The sequence below is a fragment of the Monopterus albus genome, unplaced genomic scaffold (genome assembly GCF_001952655.1).
Source record: "Monopterus albus unplaced genomic scaffold, M_albus_1.0 scaffold48.1, whole genome shotgun sequence".
Taxonomy (NCBI): Eukaryota; Metazoa; Chordata; class Actinopteri; order Synbranchiformes; family Synbranchidae; genus Monopterus; species Monopterus albus.
The window spans coordinates 1,233,087-1,258,110 of record NW_018127928.1 but is presented as its reverse complement, the minus strand read 5'-3'; the positions used below and the strand labels follow the sequence as shown (position 1 = coordinate 1,258,110).

General features: G+C 39.9%; 1 protein-coding gene across 3 annotated transcripts in view; it reads right to left on the bottom strand.

Annotated features, from left to right (window-relative positions):
- Positions 1 to 1,451: 1,451 nt before the first annotated feature.
- LOC109960571 (inactive dipeptidyl peptidase 10-like) overlaps positions 1,452 to 25,024 on the bottom strand; it is a 58,261-nt gene continuing 34,688 nt past the window's right edge. For 2 of the 3 annotated variants that reach the window (XM_020600767.1, XM_020600769.1), the window contains exons 4-27: positions 22,947 to 23,041; positions 20,451 to 20,525; positions 19,151 to 19,203; positions 18,936 to 19,017; positions 17,570 to 17,690; positions 16,390 to 16,544; positions 15,499 to 15,596; positions 15,227 to 15,350; positions 14,101 to 14,139; positions 13,820 to 13,927; positions 13,616 to 13,707; positions 13,489 to 13,536; positions 13,251 to 13,369; positions 12,909 to 12,956; positions 11,614 to 11,712; positions 11,326 to 11,395; positions 10,510 to 10,638; positions 10,218 to 10,283; positions 8,908 to 8,962; positions 8,026 to 8,125; positions 7,391 to 7,449; positions 4,976 to 5,048; positions 4,665 to 4,738; positions 1,452 to 3,722 (exon numbers count right to left, since the gene is read on the bottom strand). In XM_020600767.1, the coding sequence (XP_020456423.1) occupies positions 3,591 to 3,722; positions 4,665 to 4,738; positions 4,976 to 5,048; positions 7,391 to 7,449; positions 8,026 to 8,125; positions 8,908 to 8,962; positions 10,218 to 10,283; positions 10,510 to 10,638; positions 11,326 to 11,395; positions 11,614 to 11,712; positions 12,909 to 12,956; positions 13,251 to 13,369; positions 13,489 to 13,536; positions 13,616 to 13,707; positions 13,820 to 13,927; positions 14,101 to 14,139; positions 15,227 to 15,350; positions 15,499 to 15,596; positions 16,390 to 16,544; positions 17,570 to 17,690; positions 18,936 to 19,017; positions 19,151 to 19,203; positions 20,451 to 20,525; positions 22,947 to 23,041 (2,114 nt within the window). In that variant the 3' untranslated portion in view covers positions 1,452 to 3,590. The remainder of the gene's footprint in view (positions 3,723 to 4,664; positions 4,739 to 4,975; positions 5,049 to 7,390; positions 7,450 to 8,025; positions 8,126 to 8,907; positions 8,963 to 10,217; positions 10,284 to 10,509; positions 10,639 to 11,325; positions 11,396 to 11,613; positions 11,713 to 12,908; positions 12,957 to 13,250; positions 13,370 to 13,488; positions 13,537 to 13,615; positions 13,708 to 13,819; positions 13,928 to 14,100; positions 14,140 to 15,226; positions 15,351 to 15,498; positions 15,597 to 16,389; positions 16,545 to 17,569; positions 17,691 to 18,935; positions 19,018 to 19,150; positions 19,204 to 20,450; positions 20,526 to 22,946; positions 23,042 to 25,024) is intronic. The other variant, XM_020600768.1, reaches the window with a different exon arrangement.

Sequence of the window (25,024 nt, the reverse complement as noted above, 5' to 3'; positions counted from 1 at the left end):
CCTCACCAAAATAAACAACACGTGTGCTTTTGGCCTGGGGCTGTTATTAGTCTGGGTTATGCCCCTTTAGTATTCGTTTAATAAAAATAGCTCAATTTTATTTGTCCTGTGATTATTAATTAGTGCTGTTAGAAAACAAGCATAAACCAGGTTAAAAACTAAGGTGGAAAATTGTTTTGTTACAGCAGAAAATGGAAAAGTGACATTTCCTCCTTTTCCATTTTCTGCACAGAACCACCAGAGACAGACCCATTTCCCAGTTCAGGTCTTAACTCATGATTTCTGAAGTTACGTTTCCCTCCCTTCCTCAGTGGACGAGGCCTTTATGTTGGCTCCATAATTACTTTTATGTAATTAAGGCTCAACTTAAGCAGCGCTAAGGCAATGTGGACAGGGGATTTATGAAGGTCATGAATGACAGAGAAAGACAAATGCTCTTTTCCATTCTATTTCACAAGTACAGCAGGTTTTTCTGCTATGTTTTCTTTTTATTTGTGGTGAAATAACATGATGGCAAGGCTCCGTCAAAGTGCCAACAGGGTTTCATGCTGCAACACAAACACAGTCACACCTACTCTAAGGTGCTTAGATCAGAGTAGAACTATAGAATGGTCAGGGCAGACTGCTGAATGATAATGGAGCAGTGGATGGATAAAGCATTGCATAATAGAACTGACCATTTATAGTAAATGGTTTTATAATTAGATTGGGTGGATATGACTCAGCTCTCAAGCCGCAACAAGGATTGTGCTGAGAGAACCACCCCCCCCTTAACAAAAATATACATGAATATGAGGTCTTCACAAAGTCAACAGTGCCAGATGCTGAGTATACAAAGTGGAGGTTGGGGTGTTGGAGGGAGCTACAGCAGCAAACACTCCTCTTTACACCTCCGAGGGTCTCCCACCCCCCACACCACCCCTCCTGAGACAAAGATCCACAGTGATGTGAAAACTGTTCAGCGAGCAGAAAAGCAGGAAAGCGGCTGGACCGGACAACCTGTCACCTTTACTTTAAAGCACAGCACCGAACAGTCACTGCAACACCGTCCACCCTGCCTGCTTCAAATCCTCCGCCACAGTCCAAGGATTACAGTGCTCAGTAACTACAGGGCCCTTTGGCCATGAAGGTTTTTAAAGACCCATCATCTCCCACCTAAAAACAATCACTGGCCACCTCGTGTAGGCCTGCACTTCATCCTCCAGCACCTGGGCAGCCGGGGAACCCGCACCAGGATCCTGCTGACTTTAATATGCTCAGTATCAGTGTTTTTTTAGCTGCCATTTTCTTTATTTTCTTCAAAGTGACTTTATTTTATTCTCAGAGTCCAAGGACTTCATCGGGACTACACTGTTAGGGTATTTGATTGTGTGCTTGTACAGTGATAACACATTGCACGTCGTGATAACATTTCAGATGCCTAAATACTCTCACAGTCAAAAAACAAGACTCAAAAATGCCTTGTTCATTGTTCTTTAATATTAAAACAGCTGAAAAATACAGTAAGCTTCTGTTAATTCCTCCCACACTTACAATGCCACCCACCCAGAAGAAAAGTTAAACACACGGGCAGCAGCAGCAGGTAAATGCAGGATGATGTTTGCATCAGGACGCAAAGAGCTCCATGCTTCATGTTTAAATTAATTATGAGAGCATAGCTGTCTCCAAGGCTACCAAAGATGTCGGCATGGCAACCGATTGCTTTAGGGGATATCACAATTCATACCAGTGCCTGTTGTATGATGGCATCATTGTTTTTTATGTTTAAAATGTTATGCGAAAATGAAACCCCAGACAGTGAACACTCACTGTCTCCTCATATTTAAAAGCTGCAGCAGCACCCAAGACGTACAGTACATCACTGTGATTAAAGGAATTGGTGTGCAGCCAGCAGTAATTGTCTGATTCACTCATACCCATAATCACAGTGAATAACGCTCTCAGGCTCGGAGCTGCCATAACCCTTATGATACCTTTTATTGCAATACTTTATGGATAAGACTATAACCTGGAGTATTTCCACACTGTTTGATACAACACAAACGCATTTCAAGCAACTGGAAATACACAAATTGGGCTCCAAAGTGAAAAGCAAGTGCTCTTGAAATAGTAAGAGAATTTTTAATTAATAAATTAGGACAGTAATTTCAATGTATAAAACAAAAATAATATTACTCTTACTAAACAGTAAGTGGTTTTGTCATCCAACAATTTAAAGGGACACTAGATATTTTAAAACAATTCAGGCAACCAACAGAAATGAGAAAAACACAAATAAATCCTCTGCCCCACTAACAGTGGCCTGAAACTATCAAAGCATCACAAATGAGTACATTACAGCAGAAATTAGCCAACGGAGTGTGATAAAAAGATCCTAAAACAAAGTTTTATACACTGATTTAGCAATACTGCTGTGTACAAGCTTGATAACTACAAATCTGCAGCCATATTTGAAAATCAGTTAAGCTGCTCCACATACAGTAAATATACAATGGTTGATATGACAAAACCCAAGAAAGACATTTTCCCTAAGAGGCTATTTGGCCATGATGAGTCAGTCATGTTTGATCAGAAGAGGGAAACAAAGCTGCCATAAGAGTAACAATATGTCCCAAAACTGCTTGATGCCAGGCTCTGTCACACTTTAAAACAACTTTTTCCAGTGTAAGTTTCACAAAACCAATGACATCTGTGCATTTTCAGACTGATGTCATCTGCATCAAAATTAAAACTTTTAGTGCTTTGAGAAAGAGTTTGTAAATAACACAGTAGGTTTTTAAAAAAATCCATTCATCATACAGCCAAAGGAAAAACATACTAACAAGTTTCAACCCAGCAACCATGGATGGATTACAGCACAGGCTGCCTGGGCACAGGCCCAAGGCCAAAAGGGTCAGGAGGCCCCTGGGGCCCACCTGCAAAATATCCCAAAAAGAGAGCAAAAATGGCCAAAATGAGACACAGAACAACAACAAAAGATGCAAAAATGACTAAAAAGAAACACAAAATGTCCACCAAGACACTAAACAACTGCAAGGAAATGCAGAATGACTATAAAGACATGCAAAGCATCCTACAAGATAACAACAACAAAAACCTTAAAAATACAAACAAACTGTGTCCGTTTCAGTCTTCGTGCCTTGCTGCTATGTTGAACGGTGGGGAGGTCTTTTACAAGTCTACGGTCATTGTGTCATAATCCATCCATGACATCAACAGAACATCTCTGCTAGGATCTGCAACACTAAAGTCCAACTCTGTTGTCCACAGCAGAAGATCAAGCACAATTAATAGATGGTCTAACAATACTTTGTTGGGTTATAAAATCATGCTACACAAGACAAGGTGAAAAAGCTGAAAATGACATCATGATACTTGCTATCAGGGCTGAATATGAGAGATTTATTCTGCTGAGGTGATGAGCTATAGAAACTAGTCTGATATGTTTCAGGAGAAGCTTGTTGTGTCCATCAAACATTGTGCTACGGGTAGAAAACACAAACACTCACACACTCAGCCTACCAGGGGCACGTGTGCTCAGAAACACACAGACACACGTAGTTGTGGAACACGGGCCAGTAATCACCCTCTCACTCATCACTTCGTTGCTGGTCGAGTAACGATGATGCGTCAAGCAGACAACCTTTAAAATATCCAATTAGGGAGTGAGTCAGCTGAATCTGGCTGCGTCTTGACAGGAAGTGTCCTTCATCTGGATAAATCTGTCCCAAACAACAGGAGACACAATCAGATTTTTGCAATTTTAATGTTTTCTGAACAATAAATTCAAATACAGTACACCTTGAAATGTGCACTTCTCTAACAGTTTCTAAGGAAAAGAGTAAGTCAGGTATAAAGCTTGACCACTTCTTTCACTCAAGATCCACTTACGTGATTGTTCAGGAGCTTGTGACTATTCAAACTCAAAACCTTATTGTCTATCACATAAATACAAAAAAGTTAGAGGCTCATAAGACACAACAATGGAAGACTCACATAAAAGGTACTGTACATGAAACACGATTAAATAAGGTCTGACAGTGGAGTCTGAAAGGTGCCAGTGATTTTGGTTGCAACACTTGACAATTTGTTTAAATTTTGTTTTCTCTGTGAGGAAAATGTCCCAGGACACACCGCTGAATGTGAGGACTGATCTGATGAGTGACTGCTACACTGCTGTCTGACAGTAAAACCTTTCAGTCTCCTCAGGAGAAACATGCGCTGTTAGGCCTTGTTGTACTGTAGACCCTGTAAACATGTGTGAAGGACAGGTGGTGCTCACTTGTCGTCAGCATATTTAAAAAGCGACAGCCCGTTACTATATGGAGAAGAGGATGGGCAACAGGACAGACCGCTGGGACCCCAGTATTTAAAACAATCTTATATCACACATTATGTCCATCAGCAGATGAAGTTCACTTGGTTGGAATGACAACATTTTAACATCTACACTGCCCTGACAACTAAGCATAGTTTTTCTGGAGAGGAAGACCATATGATGTGGAGAAAAGCTCCAGAACAAGCACAAAAATGGACCCTGAGTGGAGGTTCTCTTTGTCAAACCCCAGTTTCCATTAAAGAAAAATCTCTAATTATACTTTCTGTACTTTTACAGGTGATGTTGCTTTTAAGAATGACATTTTTCCTTATGAAAGTGTACTTACCTGCATAGTGTAGTTGGCTCCGATCTTTATTAGATGCTTGATGAGCTCTGCCGAGTGCCCGAAGTGAATATTTGCTGTGGAGAAAACAAGACATGCAAATAAGTGTCAGCGGGGTTAATTTCACTGCTGGATAAAAGCTCTCATCAAAGTCAAGTGTTAGTGCTGTGGCTCATGGAGCGGCTCATCACAACAGGACAAACACTGGCTGAGGGGACTCGCGCCTACATTCATTAACACACATTACACCAAAAATGATCTTATTTAGTGGTTTACAATGAAAGCAGTCAGGAAAGTGGAGGAAACGTGTGTACCGTCAGCAGTCCCATGAGCTAAAAACAGACTTCCTCCCTGCAGACCTTTCATGTTGGGCAGAACTTTGGAGGCCTGGAAACACAAATAAAGACAAGTTATTTAAACTGAGAGCATCGTTCACTAAAGCTGATGAAGAGCAGTTTGATAAGTGAAGATCAGCAGTGGAAGAAGCTGTCAGGTGATTTTAAATAAAAGTACAGAAACGTGGACCCTGTATCTGATATATCATTATATATAATTAATACTGATGTAACAATGTATAGATGCCCAGTTAGTAGGTAGTTTAGTCCAGTGGATCTCACCACACAATCTAAAGGGTCATGCAAAGACAAAATATCAGCAACAACACATCTTGTATTTTTGTATTTTCAGGGGAGTGTAGCAGCTATACTAGAGAATATCTGTCACTCTTATACCTGGGATTCAAACAGGAAGATTTTCCAGTCACAGCGAGTCGTTGCCCATGAATAACCGAACATTTTATAACCCATTTCTTTCTCTGCATCTGCGTCTCAGAGGACCCAGTGAGTGATGATGCCCCGCCGAGTATTGTCTGATCGGATAGTGCCACATTCCCCTTCTTGGGTGTCATTTAAAACAGACGCCCCCTCCTGCTGTGACAGTCACAAAAATAGCGTCCTCTGACCCAGTTATAGCCAACCCACTTAGCAGGAAACACACACACTGACTCCAACCTTCACTTGAAGGGCAATTGTCTTATTTTCTTTTAGCCTACACCTCTGGCACTGTCCTGTTTTTCATGTTTGCATGTTTTTCTTGTCCTCACTGTTGGAAAGGACAAGACTTGGAGCAATGCCTGAAGTGCTGGTGGCTACATTTTGTTCTGTATTTAACAGACGGGCACTAGTTTGTTTGGGGAGTGAGCCACAGCAGAGCAAAGCAAGTCATATGACTTCTACCTGGACAAGAGAAAAGAGATTCTGTGAAAAGAAAATGGATAAACAAGTGCATTGTTGTAGTTTTTTAGTGAATGTGTCTGCATTAAAATCAGTGAGTGTCTAGAAATAAACATTTTACAGTTCAGTTTTCAGACATTACCAGTTTACAGTGCAGGCTGCTCTGACAAGAGACACAATCAAGCTGTGGTGGAAAGTAACAACGTACATCGACTCTAGTTGTGCTTGAGTCATGACACTTGACGGCACTTGTACTTTAGCTTCACCACATTTCATATTGTACTTTTTTACTCCACAGCAGTTGATGTGAAACATTCAGTTACTTTACAAATCAAGATTTTTAAAAACAAAACATGAAGAACTTATAAAATATCAGGCTTTGTAATAAATGTAACTACCCAACACCATATGAAAGTAGAACTGAAGCAATTATCTGATCAGTTGATTAATCATTTGACAGAAAACTAATGGCAACTATTTAGGTTTTTTTTTATTATTATATTCACTGAAATTTATTTTCAATCCTACTATTTTGATTTTTGTTTTACAGACTAATCAATCAGTCAATTAATTCATTCATTCAGATAATAGTAATCTGATCAGCACCACCTCAGCCAACTACAACAGCAAAAATAAAGAACAAAAACAAACAAACCAGCCACTTTTCTGTACTCAGTACTTTTATATTTATTATCTTCAGAACATTTCCGGACTATTTTTACATACTTCTACTAAAGTAACATTTTCAGTTCAGGACCTTTACTTATAATAGAATACTGTTTTAGTGTGGTATGTGTACTTTTACTTAGGTAAACAACATTTCCTCCTCCACCGTACTGACACACATGCTACTGAGGCCCACACCACACTACAGTCTACACAGGGGGGCAAAACAAGCAGGCATCCTGCTTAATGTCTAGTCTTGTACACAAGACTGAGCAGAAAACTAAAGGACAAGGGGGAAAAACACTGGAGGAGTAAAATGCCAAGAATACTAAAATATACACCGATCAGGCATAACATTATGACCACATTACATCTGTATGCACTTCAATGCAACACTTCCACCTTAACATCTGTGTTTATGAAACTCAAAGTGTTTCAGTTTTTGGTGAAATTGTCATAAATGTAGAAATTCAATTACATGTTCATTATTGAGGTCATAGTTAAAGGTGGTGTTGTACTGGACTACATTAACTTCAGAGGCGTCTGTATATTTTTGTCCTGCCCATTGACATACATGAGAGGATCAAAATATTAGGAACACCTGCAGGATGCAGGATTTATTTAAGATTCAAAAATTAGATTGGCTGTCAGGATTTATTTAAGATTCAAAAATTAGATTGGCTGTCAGCTGTGAAACCCATCCACACACACTGAAGTTTTACTCTTGAATCTGCACTAGATTTTTTGCGTGTGGTTGCTGAGAAAAGATAAGATTTGTTGCATTAAAAAAAAACCTCAGTAACAAATGGATGACTGATAAAAGCAGCTCACTTGGTATCTGTTCTCCTCGGTGGAAGGCAAACCAAAGTATCGCTCTGAAAACGCAGAGGCTGCAGGTGAGAAAGAGCAGAAAGCAAGCAGGTTATGTACAGTACGTGATGCAAGCAAAAAGTGAACATTTATGGAAAGAAAACATATATTGGAGCTACAAAAGATTTCTTCTTTAAACTTTTAACAAATCTAGACAGAGATTTTTGCAAACAAATCTCTCAACATATGCACAGGGTGTTCAAAATGGCTGCTTTTAGCATCCACAACAGGCTGAATCCTTATTATGTTTTCCTTGAAACAGCAGAACCAGAGGATTTACAGACACACTTGAGTCTATTAAACTATGATCACATACAGCAGTAGCTCCTCAGCTAGACAGGCGCCATAATACTGGGTCAGAGCTCCCAGAAATGAAAAAAAACACTTCATCCTAAAATCCAATAAGCCTGAATTCCCAAAAGCAGAACCCAAGGATAATTAAAGTCACATAACCCAGACAATACATATGAAAAAGATCATGTAGGATAAAGATGTCGTGAATAAGAAAAAAAATGAGAGTCAGCTTTTCAGCAGAAGTAATAAATATTTCCGTGTCTAAGAAGTTTATGATGATATTCATTCGACTTCTCGCTCACCGTACATGGTCCAGTCAATGACAGGAGCCTGAGCTGCAGCGCATCTGATCAGCCTCTCTGTCGACTTCAGCATCATCAGTGTGAGGAAGCCACCGTAGTCCTGATGGAGACACATTCAACTTGGTTCACCACCTACCCCCTGACGAGCTCTGTTCACAGTACACTCATATATCCTTTATAGCTGAAAACAAGTGTGTTTGCATGCACTCTAGTGCCCTCATTGTGGTCAGGGTGCAGGTGTTTGGTTGCAGAAACCTGGTTTCTGAAACCTGGAAGTACAGTTTCCAGTTAGAAACCAGGGCACTGTGGCATGTAAACACCCGTTCATCTCTTAGCTTTTTCAGTTACTGGTTTCTTCTCGCCATTGCATAGATTTGGTGTGAAAGCTTTGTCACCTCACTGTGCAGTGTGTGCAGGAGTAATGAGTCCCCTAAAAATAGATAAAGATAAATGATATAACAGTACATACTGAAATAAAAGCCTTACATCGACAGTGCAGGAGAGCTCACATGTTCCATTGGTAAAGGTTGGATGGAGAGGCTGAGCCAGTCAGTGAAGACATGGGATGAATAATCTTTCATGTATCCTGACTATGATCAAACTCAGGATCAGGATTAACATTAGGACACTAGTGAGCATGTAAACACACTCATATAGACAGAGTGACTATACTTTTTAAAGCAGGCTAAGAAATATTCCTATTATTGTCACACATTTTAAAGTTCTCATCATTATGTATGGCATCATAAATCATTATGTAATAGTCAGATGGTTTAGGTAAGTCTAACTGAGCACTTGAACCACAAAGCCATCACAGACTGATCGAGCCTGCTTAAAAATCCTGGTGGAAGTGCCGATTAATTCACAGGCTGACAGACGAACCTTTCCAAAAACTCCAACACGAGTGTGATCAATGAATGGCAGCTTCAGTAGGTATCTGAAAAGCACATGGGAAATGCTTTAATACAAGTGGACTTTGTATTGGAAAGGATCAGGGGAACCTACACTTCTACATTTTACACATTCAACTGCATTTCACGCTAAATCCAAAGCAAGTGAGAAGCTTCACATAAAGGACCAACAGTGAGGGGGTCAAAGCGCAAAGCTGCAGAGATTCACTGACAATGCTACTGTGATGCCTCGACTGATCGTGTGGGAGAGCTGCTGAGACGAGAACAGAGAAAACCAGGGGAGAAAGGATTTCTGAAGCACATCACCCTGGAACCATGTGTCTCATAAAAACATGCGTTTTTAAAAACAGCAGATTTGCACCTATACGAGCGCAGACGGGACAATAATTTTTTATGTTTGCTGTGAAAATGATTTAAGTCTTAGGAAAAAAGATTACGTTACTTTGAATACACTTGACAATCAGGTGGGTCCATTTCTACACAGACACATTCACTAAACTTTGTTTTACTATTCTGCAGACTAAATTCATTGCCCATGCTCACTACAACTTGACAAACTGAATCCAAAGTTTCTACACTAGTTCTGTTTCAAAACTCTTTCTTCAGACTTGTTTAAATGTATTAAAGTTATTATGAAAAATAACATGTGAGGACATGTTTTAAACCAGATAAAAACCAGCATAATAACACCGCTGGGGTTTTTTTTACATTTCAGAAAGGTTTTGTGTGCAATTTGCAAACTTTTTAACGCTGACATGAATTACTACCTTGTTTTCCTCCATGACCTGTCAGACCACAGAAATCCTCCCAACTTGGCTCTTTAAGTGCAGTGCATAATCCTGTCTGTAAATATTTTTAATTTATGATCATGAACCTCAATTTTTGGGTCAACTAAATAAAAAAGTACAAAAACAGAAAGACACACCTCTGTGCTTGTGGAAATATGCATTAGGTAAAAGGCAGAAGTGTCTTTTATTGTGCTTTGGGACAATCTGAACTGCTAATGGAATAAACCGACTCACATGCCTACTATTATTCACAATAATGCTAATGTTTTATATTAGTTTTTTTTTTCTATTCTTGCATCATGTTGTACTCCATCTAAATAAAACCTCCTTCAAATGCAGCTGTTTTCACTACACCATTTTCCCACAAAGTCATTCAAAGACACTGCCTCTGAAATTCTAACAGCTTCACAGGTGGTCACAAATCTTTCTTCACAGAAAAACACCTTCTTTCCAGTACACATTGGACAAAAGGATGCAGACGTGCACTACATACTCCAGAGCTGTGATCTGGTCCTCTGCATCTACGGTGCCAAGTCTCTGATGGACCTGCTGTAAAACCCTGTGAAGTGGCAAAGATATAAAAGGTCATGGACAGAAACGACTACCTGAGTGTGGTCGCAGTCTGACCTGCAGGTGCTGGGGACAAATTGTAATATACTGTAGTCTAAGGCTGTAAGTTTGTTTTTTTTTTTAGCACAAAAGATCAGTCACCTCAGCTGCTGTGCATCAGTAAAAGTATTCAGTGACATTTAAAACTGTCCATAACAAAGTAACTACAACAGTACCTTTGACCTCTGAAGCCTGAGCCTCTCCCGTCGAGTTGTGCCACGATGACCTGCTCAGTTCCCACCAACACCCAGTCCCAGTCCAACCTGAACTCTTCTGTCACCGCCTGATCACCCAGAGAACTGCCGCTGTCAAGAAAGACCCTAAATCACTATTATACTGACATTTACTGATGCAGCTTTATTTATGCTTCTTTCTTGGTTGTCTTGGGTTTAAATAAAGATGTTTTCAATCACTTTTTTGTAACTGTGAAGCGCTTTGTAACCTTGGTTTAGAAAAAGAGTTATAAAAAAAAGGTTCTCCTTTACATCAACAATAAAAAGGTGAGTGTTTTTTAGTGTGCACATGGTAAAGCTACAGTAAGCACTGATGTGAAGCTTTCACTTAAGGGTTTATTTCTGGCTGAGCGAATAGTGCCAGCACAGGTATTGGTTTTCTAGCAAACCCCTGTACAAACATGTACTTGTAGTAGAAAATGCCATGATGCACATTTACAATAATGCAAAGGTTTATGATAATATAGCAGTTTGAACTCAAAGAAAAAGAAGTCCTGTGTGACATTACTGAAACTAATCTGCATGCAGAATATATTATAAGACATTCAAATTGTAGCTACAATGTGAAAATGTTATGCTAAATTAACATTGTCTCACCCAACATATTTATTAGTACATTTGAGTTGTCAAGTATATCTGTTTATAGAGTAACGCGTTTCACCTTCAGCTGTCCTCGCTGAATTTGGCTTTTGAAGCTCACATTGCTGCAGCAAGCGTAAGTGAGAAAAATATAAATGTAATTGCACAGTGTAGGCTTACACAACAAGGAGAAGGCCATAGAGGTAGGACTCAGAGAAATCATGAGGATAGATGAGCTTCAGAGGCAGCTCTGTGAGAGAAGAGACTGAGACATTAGTTGAAGGAGAGGCAGCCTTGAGAAGGACAAACAAAGGTGGTGAGGACAGTGGCCAGGCACAAATACACAACCAGGAAGACAGGCACAAACACACACACACACACAGCCTCATGCCATTCTCCCTCTAAGTAACTCGCTTATCTCCCCAAGGTCTCACATTAACACAGCTGTAAAGTGCAGCTAATTTGTACCAAAGTCGTCGTTAGTGATCATCCGGATGTCAGCCTTAACCCTCCTTGTGGTCTCCAGCGCAGACCGCAGAGGGAGGTTGTTCTCCAAGATGAAATATGCTGTGAAATCACAAATTAGAAGTTTGCACTGCAAAGCTGTTAAAGTGCTCCTGCCTCTTGGCAAGCATTCCAGGTTGTTTGGTGCCTACACAAAGTTATATTTATATATCTAAGTAGAAAAACATAGTTATTTATTAGCCATAAAGGAGAACCTTTGTAGAATAAAAGAACGTCAGAGCTCCTGCAATATGTGTTCTCTTCCTCTGGTCCATACATTCTTTTCATTATTGATTCAACTAATTGTTTTCTTGGCTTATCAGTTAGTCATCTGTTAAATGGTGAAAAATGTCCACAACAATCCCAAATCCATGATGGCATGTTCAGATGTTCCCAAAGATATTCAGCTTAATATCAGAGAAAACAAAGGAAACCAGAATATGTTCACATTTGAGAACCTGGATCCAGACAGTTATGGCATGGCTTCAAAACAGTGAACCAGTTATCAAAATAGCTGCAGATTGATTTTTTTAATGATTGACTAATTGATTAATTGGCTCATTGTTGCAGCTTTAGTATTATACAGTATACGAGCAGAGCAGCACAAGCAGGGTCACCCTCAGCTGCAGCTCAAAATAACAGACACTAGTTATCATGTTAGCAGCGGCCAAATATTGAAGAAGAACGGTTGATATTTATTCTCACTCTTTCCTGCTTTCTCTTGGTGTAGAAGCAAAGGTGAGGTCATGTAGACTACAGTTCATATAAAATATTCAGCACTTCATCCTGAAGCCATAACAGTGAAAAGTCATGACAGCATTTGCATATTGTAGCCACTAATCCACACACTAGGCTGGCTTCCTGTACATGTACCATTAACAAATAGTTTTTATACCTTGTTGTGTTCAACTTGTAGCTTAGTGTTATTATCCATGTCACATTACCTGAAGGGCAGAAGGTAAACAACTTAAATATATATATATTGTACTTCTTTTCACATCTTTTCCAGTTTGTATAAATGTTTAAGTATATGTTCCCTCCTAGCCGGTCATTCTCAGTGTGCACAGGAACTATTAGCCATCTTAGACATGAACAGTGGCCAGTGCAGTCTGGCACAGCGTCAAACCCAACAGCTGCTCATGTTTCATACAAATGAGATGATGGCACCTCCAGTAATTGCAGAAAAATATTTTCCATCTCAAAGCAGACATGAGCAGATGTGAACATCACACCAACACAAAATGGTTAGAAATACTCACAGTCCACATCATCAAAGCTTAGAAGCAGCACAGCTGGAACTCCAGGACCTGCAGCGAAAAATAAATATATTATTGGATGAATGAAACAGGGGCTTCTGATCAATTTCCATTCTGCTACAGGCTGCGTGTTGATAGATTAAGACAAACCTAAAATATCGGCTTATTTCAGGAGGTATTTTTCTAAACTTTCCAGAATAAAAAGGCTAAGTCAAAGAAAAAAAGAAAATAAGTTACACATTTATGGACCAAAAGTTTAACCAACAGTTGGAAAAGTTGCCTGCAGGTTGATCTATGAAAACAACTGTTAGTCACAGCCCTAACCCCTGCCCTGACCCCTCTGACCTTTACAGTGCAGGATGGCATGCTGTGCATCGGGGCTGATGTCTGCGTCAAAAAACGTGCACTTCTCCTTCAGTCCACAGGTTAGACACCGACGTGGAAACAGGCCGAGGGTCGACACACTGTTAGAGGGAAGATAACACAAAGAAGAGTGGAGAAAGACAGGTTGGAAAGGTGGGAAGAGTATTGGCCAAACCAATTTTAATATGGCTCTTCTTTGTGTGTGTGAGTCTTATTTTACCTGAATAAATGTCTCTGTTGTGCAGACTTCTCTGTGCTCAGAAAGTATCTGCAGAGGAAAGCAGAGCAGCTAAAGTAGGCCAAGGTCATGAATCATAATATTTCTGTGAATTAACACTGAGACGTACATGATCTCATTGTTTTCTTCGTAAGCTACGATTTTTGTCACCTCCCAGTCTCCTGACGTTAAGTGGTGGGCCTCGTCCTGGTCACTATGTAACTGAAGGAGAATCAGTTTGAAGGACTGAAAATACATCACAAATTCTTCAGAGATTCTGAGATTTTTTTTGTGAGTGAGTGAGATGAGAAGGAGAGCATCCTTTAGGAGTCACCTTTTTGGTGAACATTGTGATGTGGTGAAAATCTCCCTGACCTCCTTGTTTCACGGGCACCGTGAGAAAAAACCTGCTCCTGTCCTTGGAAAACAGTGGCTCCTGTGTCTGCAGAGACAAACACAGGCTTCACAGGCGACACACTTTATGCATGATGAGTTCAGCCTCAATAAGGGAACATATATTGCTGTGAGGATAATACAGCATGTACAGTGGCTGGTCATTTTGTTTATGTTAAGATCATTTGTTAGCTAAGGTCATTAGGTTTGAGTCAGGTATACCTGTCTGGAGAGCCATGTCTCTGAAGATTCCTCATGTCTCTGAATGAAAAGGAAGACAGTTTAATCCACCTTCTAAAATGCATGTTTTCTGGAAGTTATTCAGACATAAAACTGAGACAACATATGGAGCATGTGTTGAATAGCTACAGAGATTTTAAAGAACATCCAGCTGGATATTGTAGCTTGTTGTAATACAAACAATTTGGCAAATCACCTTGCCAAGGAGTCCAAAACAGTTATTTTCCTCTCCTCCCACGTCAGTGTAAACTTATTCATTCATGGCAGGAAAATACCACTGACTATATATAAAAACTGGACAAACCCATTGGTTTTCTGATGAGTGGTTTTGAAGCTCAAGTCTGGCTGTCACCATATTGGAAGTGCTTCACTAGCTCCTGCTACAGCTAATCCCAAAATGGGCAAACAAGGGGAGCATGAGTGGAGCTCGCTAAACAGCTAGCAGCTAGCCACCTGTGGCAGGACCCTCCCATCTGTCACCCCCTGTGCAGCTGTCATGGAAGGGGAATCGAGCTATAGAGTCCAGGCTGTGTTCCTGCTGTCAAGCCAGGTGTTTTAACATGGGAGTCTATGAGGACTGATTTTCTTTTGGAGCCAGCCTCAAGTGGCCTTTAGAGGAGGTTTTAACACTTTTGCATTGGCTTCATTTGTCCAGTTGCCGCTTATACCAACAGTATCTGCTAAAGCAGGTTTCTGGGGAAATTAATTAGTGACTAGATGCTTGAAAACACTCACAGTTGATATAGCTACACATTTGCAAGTGTTGCAAATCACATTAATACAATGGAGTGTAGCTGAAATATGACTGGATAAACTAAAAATAAGAGGGTCTGTAATTTGAGTTGTGTGTAACATTAGAGCTTTGTGGCACATTAGCAGTAAGCAGAGTGTTCTACTGGATTGCCAGATGTACTCATTAGTCAGTTATCGCTGGCTTTGGACTAGGGCTGCATGTTGTATAGTTTGTCATAACCAGGCATCCGTAGTTTACATCGTAGCTTGGAGACAGGGCGTGATGGAAAGAGCAAAGGGCAGTTAGAAGCAGCTTATGGTGCCAGTTTGATCTGAGTCTCACTAGACCCTCTAGCTTTAAATCAGAAACTCCCACCTGAAGACAGACTCCTATGGTAGTGTCACACACTGTCAGCAGTGAAGCGTTCTGGGGCCTGTTGAGCCACCGCACGGCGAGGTGAGTACTACTGATCCACTTCACCATGGTGACATAGAAATCCCTGCAGAGGAGATTCACGCAGGAGAATCAGACACAGGATGTTGTGTCAATATTGCATTGATGGGCAGGGTAGGGTAGGGTAGAACTTTATTGATCCCACAGTGGGGAAATTCAAAAACACAGTGTATTTAGGTGTGTGTGTTTGTTACCTCAGTCTGAGCTGATCTGGAGGCTGCAGTTCCTGAGTGTGTGTCGCTCCAAACAGGTTGACCACCGACAACTTGACAGCAGGGTTCGTTTGACCGGCCTGAAGGCGTAAAATTTCAGACAGACACATGTAGATCTGAAATATTCAGTTAAAATCAGACATTTTAGGTGGAAGAAACAGTTGATTATAGATGAGATGAAGCAGGTTTTCTTCTTTAATAGTAGGAAGAGGGTGGTTTAGTTCCTCTTTGAAGCCACTGAGAAAGGACCTGACATCCATTAGTGAACCTGATGATCCACACCACTACCACTACCAAAATGACCTTGAGGGTATTTCAGGAAGTAGGTCCTGCTGTACTGTGACAGCACATTTAATTTGGCACATTTTAAACAAACAGGTCCTGCTACAATAAGACATTTTCTCTAAAGTGCAATCAGTGAGAAAAATAAAATAAAATATACCAGCTGGCTGTAATTGTTTGAAGTAAACAATGTGTTTTAAATGCCTTTTTCATTTAATGCCATTTGGAAGCTGAACTGTAAAGACTGAAAGTTATTTATCAATTTGCTATAAGACTGACAAGATCATGGTGAAACATTAAAAACCAGGCCACCAACCAGGCAACATGAGTAAATATGCCAAGGTATAGGTACCAGATCCTAAAGGCACAGCAATGAACTTGGGGTAATTTGGTTATAGTGTTTGGTAATATTATGATCAGAATATAAACTGAAAGGACAGAGACATTTTGACCTAATCTTGTTTTCTGATACTGTAGTTTGGGCCTTTAATATTTCAGGTGACATTACATATGCTTACAAGGTGAACTGAATCCATCTGTGGACACTAAGACCGTTTCCCACAGTTCTGCAGCACCAATGTCCAGACTTACCATAGAATACGGGTACTGCAGTGCTCGGGGGTAGGTGCTGCCAGTGAACTGGGGCAGAGCCATGTTGGGCACCAGGGTGTCATTGACAGTGAGGAAAGCCAGTCTCTCTCCATCAGGCGACCACCAGTGAGCCAAGTGCGAATGCAGAATCTCTTCTGATATGACAAATACACAAATACAAACATTTGTGCTCCTTTTTCTGTCTTAATACCGAGTGATTGTTTTTTCTCAGTTTTTCTTCGTATTTTGACTCTATGAAGTTCAGACGTGCGGGGCCATCTGCAGTTTTTTTAATAATTACAAATGTGCTCATTTTCTGCAGCTTTAGTTCTGTTTTTGTTGCCTATTAATTTTTTTTTTTTTTCACTTTTGTGTGAGCTGTTTACACATGAGCTTCTACCGTCAAATGTGTCTTTGTAGATAACTTAAGACAAATTTATTCAAAAACACACTAAAAACACAATCTGGTGGAGAAAACACTGCTTCTGATTGTTCATATCAGCGCTGAAATAGGACTTTTAATAAGCCAGTAGTCTGCTGTTTCCTTCACTGTAAAAACCTCAACTAATCTAAAGTAAATGCAAAGAGTCACAGGTAATCTACAAACAGAAATGATTCTATCTGCTCCTGTCTATTTTTGAAATGCGCTGCTCTCTGTGCAAACTGGAAACACCACCACTACATTACTGAGTTTGTTTACACAGCAGCTTAGTAGATTATAGAGGCTTGCTGTTGATTTTTCATCTTCATTCTGCTTAATTTTGTCCAGTCTGCTCTGTCGCAATTTTATTGCAAATCTCTGAAACATTTAAACTGCTGAACTGAGGATGCGTCACATACCTGAAACTGTAGATCACAGAAACCTCCTTTTCTGTCCAAACTGGGACTTGATAGAGATTTTCCATCAGAATTTATAAACTTGTTCAGCAGTTATTATCATAAAGAGATTAAGATATACATCTGCAACACACTACTACTAACCCAGTCACTTAGATTTGCATTTTAATACCGATAGTCATAGAATGTTTCGGTCTAGACCAGTCTGCATGTCTTAAAACTGTATATTTTGGGTGTAACTGTAGACTCTAAACCGCTTCTCTGGTTATTAAACAACACACAGGACATGACGTTGGTGTCCTCAATAATACAGTCTTGGTATAGAACTGTAACCAGTACACACCTTCATACAACCAGTCGGCGAGTCCATTGAAGATGACTCCCTCCATCCCAGAGGAGGTGATCCTCAGGGAGTTACTCCTCACATCTGACTGGTAGTAGATGTTATTCTCAAAGATGTAGATCTGAAGTGAAAGAAAAGAGGATGAAGTTCAACACAATCCCATATTCTGACTTCATTAGACATGTTTCTTGCCATTTCTCTCCATGTCTATTACTCATAAGTATCAAACTAAGTTCAGCCTTTGCCTGTCCATTCAATTTGTTTTTCCTTTTTGATGTCCTTTTTTGTATTTTTATTTTAAATCCGCCGGTTTATCTCACCAGGCAGCTTTCATCAGTATTTTAATATTTGCATTTGGAAATACAAACAGGATCAGCCTGACATGCCCTGCATGTTCACCAATATTCCTAGTCCACCTGAATTTGTTTTTCTTCCGCTGAGCATTTATCCTTTTCTGCATTTATTTATTTTCCCCCGCTCTGTTCTCACTAGTTATTTGTCACACGTATTAGTCACACAGCAGCCCTTCAGAATTTATTCATATAGCTTAGCTGGGGTCCTGGAGCAACTGAAACTCAGCTCTATCATTGTGCTGTGAACCAACACTCATTCATCAGTTCAGTTTCACTAGTTATGACAAATCTTGTTCGTTTAGTAGATTAGGGTGTATGGGTCAGCACTGACGTCACACAGGAGTCTCTAGCTCATTATTAGACAATAATACCAATTCAGGTTTTTTCCATCTGAACACACAACCCCTGAGGGAACAGACATTGCGCTTACCACGATTCCTGTTCATTTTGCTTATTCTCAGCAGAAAAACTGGTCAGACAAGTATCTGTTGATTTTGAGATTTCAATCAAGCATCAAAAAGCTGAAGCAAAACTGGAATAAGGGTAATCACCTTTATTGGCCAAGTATGTTACACACAAGGAAACTGACATTGGCCAAGTGTGTTACACACAAGGAAACTGACGTGTGAAGAATCGGATTCTTGATAGGAAATGTGAAGAAAGCCGTATAATAGAGTGCCACTCATGCTTTCTCGGCTCAGCTAATAAATGTGAAGAAAGCCGTATAATAGAGTGTCACTCATGGGTCTGTTACAGAAGCCCTCACTGGTGTATGAGGCACCGCTACCGATTGTAATGTAAAGTATAAATTGTCCTGTTAGAATAAGGTCAGTTGAAAGGAGACAGACAAACAGACAGACACAGTATGGATGGGACCAGAACCTCTACTGTAAGAACAATCGCAACAGAGCAGCAGATCATCAGTGAAATGAGTCCCTGGAGGAGGACAATGGAATATGTAAGGACAGCGAGCAGAGCGAAAAATAATAGATGGAAGCCCCACTCAGCCTTACCAGCTGTTGTCCTTGTCGTCCCCATGCTGCATGTTGGAGCACTGCGTTCTGAACCTCTGGAGGGTTTAGCTCCCAAACCTCCCTGATAAACACACACAAGCACACATGCATGTATGAACAATAGCCATGTGTTACAGTGCCTCCACGTACACACATCAGAGAGCTGCATATAAAACATCAATGAGAAAACAGCAAGTAAAGGTTATATTGCTTACCTGGTGTAGATGTTGTAAATGATGTAGGACGCCATGTATGAATATCTGTACATCTGCAATCAGATTAAAACCACCATGTAATACAAACACAGATCTATCGCTGATACACCAAGGCCACATCAACCTCTTTAAGCCAAGAAAACAACAAGAAACTTAAGAAATCCATATGATGGAAACAAAGTTGCTGGAGCAGTTGATAACTAACAGCACTCCCACTCTGTCTGAGAACATCACACAGCATGTACGATATACTCCACATCAGCCTCCTCCAGTTCTCTAGAAAAGCTCGATGATGTTTGAATTAAATATTTAAACCCAGAATTCCATGTTTTAGAGTTTACTATGAATCTCTTTCAGTCTGACATATTTGGTATTTCCTTGACTGAAATCAAGTTTTTGGCCTAGACTCCCAGAAATTGAATCTATCCTTTCAACTTGTTTTCCTCACTGCCTGATGAACTGTGCTCGATGCCTCCTGCACAGCTGACTCCCCTTCATGCGTAGCGATGAACTAACTGAAAGAAATTCAATTAAGAGCAACTAAAAAACTCAGTCGGTGTTACTCGTATCTCAAGGGGACTTTGTTCTGGTAGCAAATAAAGCTGGAATGTAATCAATTTAGCCTTTAGATGCAGAAAAGAAGTGTGGTGAGATGTGAAAGAAAAGAATGTTGAAGAATGTGTTTCAAAACACACAGAAAGGTTTTTTTAAAAAGTGCATGTTTTTGGTATCAAAAACACACACCAAATATTGGGAAACAGGAAGCTGAAAAACACACGTCAAAGCTAACCTAACTACACCCGTTCAGTGTAGATGGTGCATTTTGTTTTCAGAGAGAAACAGTGCATGTTTATCTGCAGCACAGACCAATCACAATGTCCATGCTTCTGGGTCAGCCCCTGATTCCAAATGATCCAAAGCAGCAAAGATCATTTCTTTAATTCAAGTCAATCCCAATTTGTCGCTTTAAAGAACAGAAAGTAGCGCGGCACTTTTCAGAGAACAGAAGAAAACAACACTAGATAAAAACATCACAAACATGGAGATACAGAGCTGCAGTCTGTGTTGGTGTGTGGGTGTTTGTGCACATGAGTGGGAAACCCTCCCTTGGGTTTTGCACAGCAACACAATGTAAATGACAAAGGCAAAAGAAAAGAATGGCTGACAAGTTCCAGAATGATCAATGTCAATCACAGCCTGCGTGATTGTGAGAAGAACAGCGGTTACTGCATTTGTGTGTTGTTTAGGTGCTAGTGAGTTATTGTACTGGGCTGAGGATGCATTTTAATTTGAAACTCACCGGTTTGACATCGTAAGCAAAGAGTGCGTACTTCAGGTCTGCAGAGAGCGAGTACTTTGCCACCTTGAAAGCCACCTAACAAAATAATAATAATAAAAATAATTAGTTGAATAGAGGGAGATTCTTATTTGTTTTGGTGCCTGAAAGTGTCTCTTCTTTGATTTTGTTGTACTAATATGTTTCTAAAAGTCCTTTATTCATGTCTATAGCTATTTATCATTTTAATAGTGGATCTCACTCTTGTCTTTTTAGATCTTTCTGACAACACTGACTCCTTGATGACAGTTAAAGGCACGAAAACAACAGAAAATAGAAGAGCAGTTAGCAAGAGAACCAAGTTTGTACATTAAGCTAAACATGCTAATTTAATGAAGAAAGAGGAGAAGCATGACAAAATATGAGTTCTCAGCCACGTCAGAGGCTCTGTGAGGCTGTACTTTGACAAAAATGCTAGTTTTAGCATGGTAACACACACAATGTGACAATTCTAAGATGTTGGTGTTCAGAAGGTGTAATGTTTTCTATGTTCACTATGAGTTCACTTATCGTCCAAATAGTTGTTGAAATATTTCGCAAAATCACAGACACCATTGTCTCACTGCCACAAAAAAAAAAAATCAGGGCTTCATCAAAGTCTTTAGGATTCAAGTGACAAATGTTTCAGGCATTCCATTTTGGACAAAAGAAGCACGCTCTCTGACATCACCACCAGTTTTTACAGACTGTTAAGGAAAAAAAAGCAGCAAGGGGCATCTATAATTCTTGAACAGAAGAGAAGAAAAACATAAGAAAAAAGGAGTATATCTTATGATTGGTCCTTTTGTGTCAGCTAACATTGCTGTAATTCTTGGCTTCATCCCATGACAATGACAAATAATGTAGCCGGCAAAAACCAATCTAGCAACTAAAGGCCATAAACCCACGAGGGAGCAGCAGCAACTTTTGACATTACCGGGAGAGGACGTGGTGGACAGCTATTTTATTGACCACATTTCAAAAATGTTCAGTGTCACCATCCTGCTGTTGTGCAGTGAATTAGTCAGATCTCAGAAAAATGTCTCCTTTTAAAAGTTATGCTACTAAATATTACAGCATATATTGGATTCTTGTTATTTGTTTTGGTGCCTGAAAGTGTCTCTTCTTTGATTTTGTTGTACTAATATGTTTCTAAAAGTCCTTTGTTCATGTCTATAGTTATTTATCATTATCATATGAAAGCGGTGAAGCCAGGCAGCAAGCACTCAGTTTGCTGCACCTGGTGCAACGTGATTTGGAGGCCACCTCTGATTTTTGTATATTCCTCACATAGTTTGACAGACTTACAGGATGGCCTCAAATCAAATCCCCTTATGCAACTATTGAAAGCACAAGCTACAGCAACATGAAACAACTTAAATTCTCTCCTAAAGACAAGAAGAAGACTGGAAATGATCTAAGCCCCATCAGAGAAACAACGTTTGTCCAAAAAGAAGCAATGAGTTATGATTTTTTTACAGTACAGGGGGATTATGGAATAGCAGCACACATTATAGGATTATAATGATGCAATTAGAAAACAGCTAAATTTGGCCTACTTTTGATAAAAAATTCTGTTGGTTCACTGAAAGAGCATTTAAAGCATAATGAGATTACAAATTCTGACAGATTTTTGTACTCCTGCAAAGGCATAGACCGCAGATAATGTTGGTACATGTTCATTTGGCAATTAATATCATGTTGATTTTACAGGCAAGTTGATCAAAAGAGAACATAAAAGTAAATGTGACTAGTTGGTGATTTGATTGCATTACAAAACAGGCAAACACTGATCTAAAGTATTTCATATTCATCCATGCACTCTCTTCCAGGTGAGTTAGGGTGAGGTGAGCAGATTTATCAGCCTTAAAGCCTGAGCTCGCCCGTAGTGCAGACAGCCGAGTGCACAACCCCCTCAGCAGGATGCGATCATATTGTGATCGTGCAGGTAACAGAGGGATGAGGTGTGCTGACACGTTTCCTGCAGTCTCCATGGATCCAGTCACAGCAGTGAGACAAGAAGAGAGCAGCTCTCTCTTTTTAAAGACTAGTGTTAAGGACTAGCTACTGTAGCAACAAGGTTAGGAGGCCTCAGCCCATATATACAACGTTTATAACTCCACAGTCTTTTCTATGGAGCCTTGACAGATACCGGGTATTTGTTTTTGTGTACACAAGATAATGTTGTGAACACAGATTAATAACATTTCAATAAGGGAATTTGGGACTCTGCAGCTTTTCTAAAAATGAGAACATCTTTTTCATGACTTTATAGCTTGAAATTCTGAGGAACCTTTAGAACAGTATTTCAGGATTTAGCATGGTCTCCACAAAGCACCTAAAATACCAACAGTCCTGTATTTAATAGTGCTAAAACCAGAACAGCTTTATAGAATATAAGAACAAATGGAAAATAATAAAGGAAAGCCAATAAAACAAGAGTTAATCACAAACAATTAACAGCAGCAGAAAAAAACTTACAAATGTGCTGTTGCTCAATATGACTTCTGTCTCGTTCAAGACAAAGTTAAACTTGATGATGTGACCGTCCCGGTTCCTGTACACCACCTCTGAATCTGTGAGAGAAAACATGATCAGCAGAGGGTAAAAGGCACCAGCAGCTGTTCTTAGCCTCACTGTGATACACATAATGAGCAACTGCAAGGTATAAACACCAGCAGCTGTTCTTAGCCTCACTGTGCTACACATAAAGAGCAACTGCAAGGTATTAAAAGTGTCTTCACCTTACAGAACCAAAGGTCAAGTTAGCTGCATGTGTAAAACAAGAGTGAGTGGAACCTCAGTCCAGCTGCAACAGGTACACTGGAGGTTCACAGCCAGTCCATTACCCACTGCTCTGAATCTCAACACTCACAGCAGCATACAAATAGCTATGCTAGCTGGCATGTGAACACACACGCTGTGTTTTCCTGTAGACTTATCCTAACCTTAACCTCAACCACTACTTGCCTAACCCTAACACCTAACCTTAAACCATGTTGCCACCATAAAATTCAGTGATTTCCTTGGCCTAGTCCAAACAATGTGAGTGTGTTAACAGGTTTCAGTCCCCATAATGTAAGCAATACAAAGGCGCGCATACACACACACTGTGTCCTGGATATCTTAGCTCATCGCTGCACCATCCAGACCTGCTGTCAGATGAATTCACCTTATGTGTGAGATGTGCGATCCTGCAGCAGATGTCATGCTCATGTCAAACAAAAGCAGCATCTCCTGCAGAACTGCAAAGGCCTGCCATCTTAAAAATATGTCAGGACAGGAAAGGACAAGTGTGAAGGATAACATTTATGGTGCTGGGACACTTGATTAGAATGGAACAGTTTTAATGTTCATAGCAACACCTACTGTATGCTTTTCCTACTAAGACAAGTATCTGCAGGAACAAATGCCTCTGTCACTGAAATTTAGTTTCGCATATAGTTTGTGATTAAATGGCAGCAATTGGGAGAACTTGATCCTACCTTTACTGACACCTTCACAAAAAAAAACTCTTTCACTTGCAGAACATTTCGCTAAAAATGCTAAAAAGTTTCAAGTTGGTCCAGAACTGAATACAGTTGCTTGTGCTGCAAAAGTTTTGTCATACTTGGCTCCAGAGTATCTGTGTTTATTACACTTCTAGTTGACTTTACAGATTTTGCATGCCCTTTCATTTCAAGCTCCCTGTATGACTTCCTTCATTTTGTAATCCTTGAAGTCAGACTGCTCTGTTTCAACCTCTACATATCCTCATCAGATGGAAGCAGAAGCAGCTGAGCCTCCCTCCCTCTCCTCCTGATGGACTCCTGGAAATCATCTGAAGTGAATTTGTGGCTGATTGCAGGGGAGGCAATCACTCACTGCTCTTTGAGAACAGACAGCTTTCAGGGTGAATGTGTAATGCATAAAAAAGTAATCATTACGGGCTGATGGTGGGGGCATCAAATAAAAAGTATTAATCTATTAAAAAGTAGCAACATGTTCTGAAATGATTGTTTTTGGACAGTTTGTATGCTATGTTTTCCCTGTTTGGTGTGGTTGCAGCCTCATCCAACACCTCTGGGATGAAGTGCAATGCCAAATGCAACACCTCTGGGATGAAGTGCAATGCCGAATGCAAACTGGAGCTTCTCACCCAGCATCTGCACTGTACCTCACTAATGCTCTTTTGTGGCTAAATGCAAGCAAATCTCTGTATACACATGGATGTATTATTCAGATGTCCACATACTTTGGGCCATGTAGTGTATTTACAAAGATACCTTTATTTGTGGGAACCTCTGCGTATCAGTAATAGAAGATTTACAAAGAATCTGTTAGGATATATTACTGAAGACAGGATTCTACTTTTACTATTTTGCTACGTATCTGCACATGTAACTTTAACTTTATTGTCATTGTACATTGTACAACGAAATAAAAAAATGCAATCCTTCGATGATAAAAAATAATCATAAACAATAAAACCCAACAAATTTACACACTCACATCCATACACATCTATTGCACAGTTCCCGTAAAATCCCATCGATCATTCAAATTTTAAGGTTTTAGCA